At 45.3% G+C, this 3,200-nt stretch overlaps 1 protein-coding gene across 1 annotated transcript; it reads left to right on the top strand.

Annotated features, from left to right (window-relative positions):
- Nucleotides 1-780: 780 nt before the first annotated feature.
- Nucleotides 781-2,256, top strand: LOC124684541 (probable GDP-L-fucose synthase 1). The gene is made up of 2 exons (XM_047218830.1): nucleotides 781-932; nucleotides 1,001-2,256. Exons 1-2 carry the CDS (start codon nucleotides 911-913, stop codon nucleotides 1,966-1,968), a joined length of 990 nt encoding a protein of 329 aa, XP_047074786.1. The 5' UTR covers nucleotides 781-910; the 3' UTR covers nucleotides 1,969-2,256.
- Nucleotides 2,257-3,200: the final 944 nt, after the last annotated feature.

Here is a 3,200-nt window from a genome sequence, read left to right as displayed (position 1 = left end):
AGTTAGTTAACTTCACTAAATTCTAGTTACATTTCCGAGATGAGACTTGAGGGAATCTATCATGACTTGACAATTTTGTTGATTTTTTGTCAAACCGATTGCACACATTCATATATCACCGCTTTTTAGAAACACAAATATTTGCAAGTTTCAAATGCATCCGCGAAAAAAAGTCTAGATGTAGTCAATGATGTATGCGATTATTTTATATATTGTATGCTAGTATTACATAAAAATGATAAACCATAACAAATTTTAGAGTTTTGATAATGCTCCCTCTTCACTGTACTTATATCCGCACTTTTGTCATTATTACTATGGTGTAGAATACAAAACATTCCATATTAAGATTCTGTATGCTTGTAGCGAACATTAGAGACTAGGTCTAGGATTATTTTCAGATCTTCTTAAAATCTTTTAATTTCTTTTTTAACTTTTGAAAACAAAGGGCAGCCAAGAACCCGGCCTCCATTTGGATTTTCCGAACCTGAATTCAATGGGAAGTGTCACTTGTACCATTAAACTCAGTTCTACTTTCACTAAATTCGAGTTATATTTTCGAGAAGAGATTTGAGAGAATCTATCGAGAACTTGACAATTTCGTTGAAATTTTGTCGAACCGATCGAACATCTTCAGATAACATTTTCTTTACATCTTCAAATTACTTTTGGTGAGCCATTGTGGCATTGCATCGAAGAACTAAAATGTCAACGCCTCCGTCGTGGACGCCCACTCTTTGGATCTCGCGCGCGATGCCTCACGTGTACTTTCAGTAAAGTTTCACGAGGAGAAACCAAGTTTAAGCAAACCCACTCTCTACCTCGTCTTCTCCCTAATAAACGCCCCCAAATCCTCCTCCTCAAACCCCATCCCCTACCTCCGGCGGCCGCACCTCCCAACTCCGGCGACATGGGCACCGTCACTCCCGCCGGTAAGCACCGAATTCCTCGGACCCACCGCAGCTCCCCCTCCCCCTCCGTTTAACCCTCCTCTCCGCAGATCCGCACCCCGCCTTCCTCGCCGACAAGGGCGGCAAGGTCTTCCTCGCGGGCCACCGGGGCCTGGTGGGCTCGGCCATCCACCGCCGCCTGCTCGCGCTGGGCTTCACCGACGTGGTCGTCCGCACCCACGCCGAGCTCGACCTCACCCGCCAGGCGGCCGTCGAGGCCTTCTTCGCCGCCGAGCTGCCCCGCTACGTGGTGCTCGCCGCCGCCAAGGTCGGCGGCATCCACGCCAACTCCACCTTCCCCGCCGACTTCATCGCCGCCAACCTCCAGATCCAGACCAACGTCGTCGACGCCGCGCTCCGCTGCGGCTCCGTCCGCAAGCTGCTCTTCCTCGGCTCCTCCTGCATCTACCCCAAGTTCGCGCCGCAGCCCATCCCCGAGGACTCCCTCCTCTCCGGCCCGCTCGAGCCCACCAACGAGTGGTACGCCGTCGCCAAGATCGCCGGCATCAAGATGTGCCAGGCCTACCGCATCCAGCACGGCCTCGACGCCGTCTCCGCCATGCCCACCAACCTCTACGGCCCGCAGGACAACTTCCACCCGGAGAACTCCCACGTCTTGCCGGCGTTGATCCGCAGGTTCCACGAGGCCAAGGCCACCAATGCCGCCGAGGTCGTCGTCTGGGGCTCTGGCTCGCCTCTGCGTGAGTTCTTGCACGTCGATGACCTCGCTGATGCCGTCATCTTCCTGATGGATCAGTACTCTGGGCTGGAGCATGTCAATGTGGGTAGTGGAAGCGAGGTCACCATTAAGGAGCTTGCTGAGCTGGTCAAGGAGGTGGTCGGCTTCCAGGGGAAGCTCATTTGGGATTCAACCAAGCCCGACGGCACGCCAAGGAAGCTCATGGATAGCTCCAAGATACAGGCGATGGGGTGGATGCCCAAGGTTCCCCTCAAGGAAGGGCTTGTCGAGACGTACAAGTGGTATGTGGAGAATGTCATCGCCGACAAGAACAAGTAACACTGCTGCTATTCATGTTCAGCATTGCTTTTGACAAACAGCTTGTATCATGATATGATCAGTAGTGTTTCTATTCTTGTTGGTTACTGGATCACACAATTACAAGGTACAAGAGGATCACAGAAATAGAAGAGGTTATTTTGTGTTGGTTGAATAATGTATGGATCCCTCAAATTAGTGTACCATAAGAATCTTAATTCATGTTGAGCATAATTTATTGTTTACAGAGAATGGAACACTTTATACATTGTATAATATCTAGTCTATACACAATCCCTTGCCCGTTCAGCATGATATCTTTTTTTATTTTGCAAGCTTGATTGCTTATGCCCTTTAAATCAGCAATTGGACTAAACACAATCACTTGGCATACTTGCTTTTTTTTCTTTATGTGAAGCGTCAAGGGTCCTGAAGAGTCTGCTTACTTGACTGTCGATGCAATTCAGATTTTTAAAGTTTGGAATGTTTCGTGCAGAGGAAACTAATTTCTAGTGATTATAATGTCATTATCAGAGAAGAAAAAAAAGTGATTTGAGAAAATATTAAAAAGAGTGTAACACTTATTATGAGGTGGATGGTAACTGGCCTACTCCTACTCACAATCCCTTGGTGGCTCTGCATAATCGTTTTTCCTTTGTGGGAATCATGAATTCATAATGTGTCGGAAGATTCTGATTAGTTGACTGACTGTTGACGCAATTCAGATTTTTAACAAGTTCATAGTGAATCGCTGTAGAGATAAATTAACATATCTAGTGACCTTGACCTATGCAACACTTTATACATTGTATAATATCTAGTCTACACTACACACAATCTATTTTATGCAAGGTTGATGGCTTATGCCTTTTGATTCTGCAATTGGCATACACACAATTACTTGTCAGTTCAGCATAATTGTTTTTCCTTTATGAGGTTCTGAAGAGTACATACCTGACTGTTGATGCGATTCAGAATATAAGAATTAGTGCAGGAGAATTAATTTTAGTGATTTTAATATCATTATCGAAGAAGAAAAAAAATTGAGATTTGAGAACATATTGAGATTTGAAAAAATAGTAAGGAAAATGTAAAACTTCATATGAGAAAGGGACCTATGAGACTTGGTGGTTCTGCAGAAAACATAATATTTCTAATGATTTTGATCTCGTTATGGGAAAGGGACCTATGAGACTTGAGAAAAAGTTAACTTTGTTCTTGCAAGGCAAAAATGCCAAAGGTTATATTTTCTC

This window comes from Lolium rigidum, chromosome 1 (genome assembly GCF_022539505.1).
Source record: "Lolium rigidum isolate FL_2022 chromosome 1, APGP_CSIRO_Lrig_0.1, whole genome shotgun sequence".
Classification (NCBI taxonomy): Eukaryota; Viridiplantae; Streptophyta; class Magnoliopsida; order Poales; family Poaceae; genus Lolium; species Lolium rigidum.
This window is presented reverse-complemented; position numbering and strand designations above follow the sequence as displayed.

What these genes read in the sequence shown, in the direction of transcription:
- LOC124684541 (XM_047218830.1), top strand. Translation starts at nt 911, where the DNA reads ATGGGCACCGTCACTCCCGCCG. An exon ending in GGGCACCGTCACTCCCGCCG is followed by an intron (nt 933 to 1,000) that starts GTAAGCACCGAA and finishes TCCTCTCCGCAG; the next exon opens with ATCCGCACCCCGCCTTCCTC.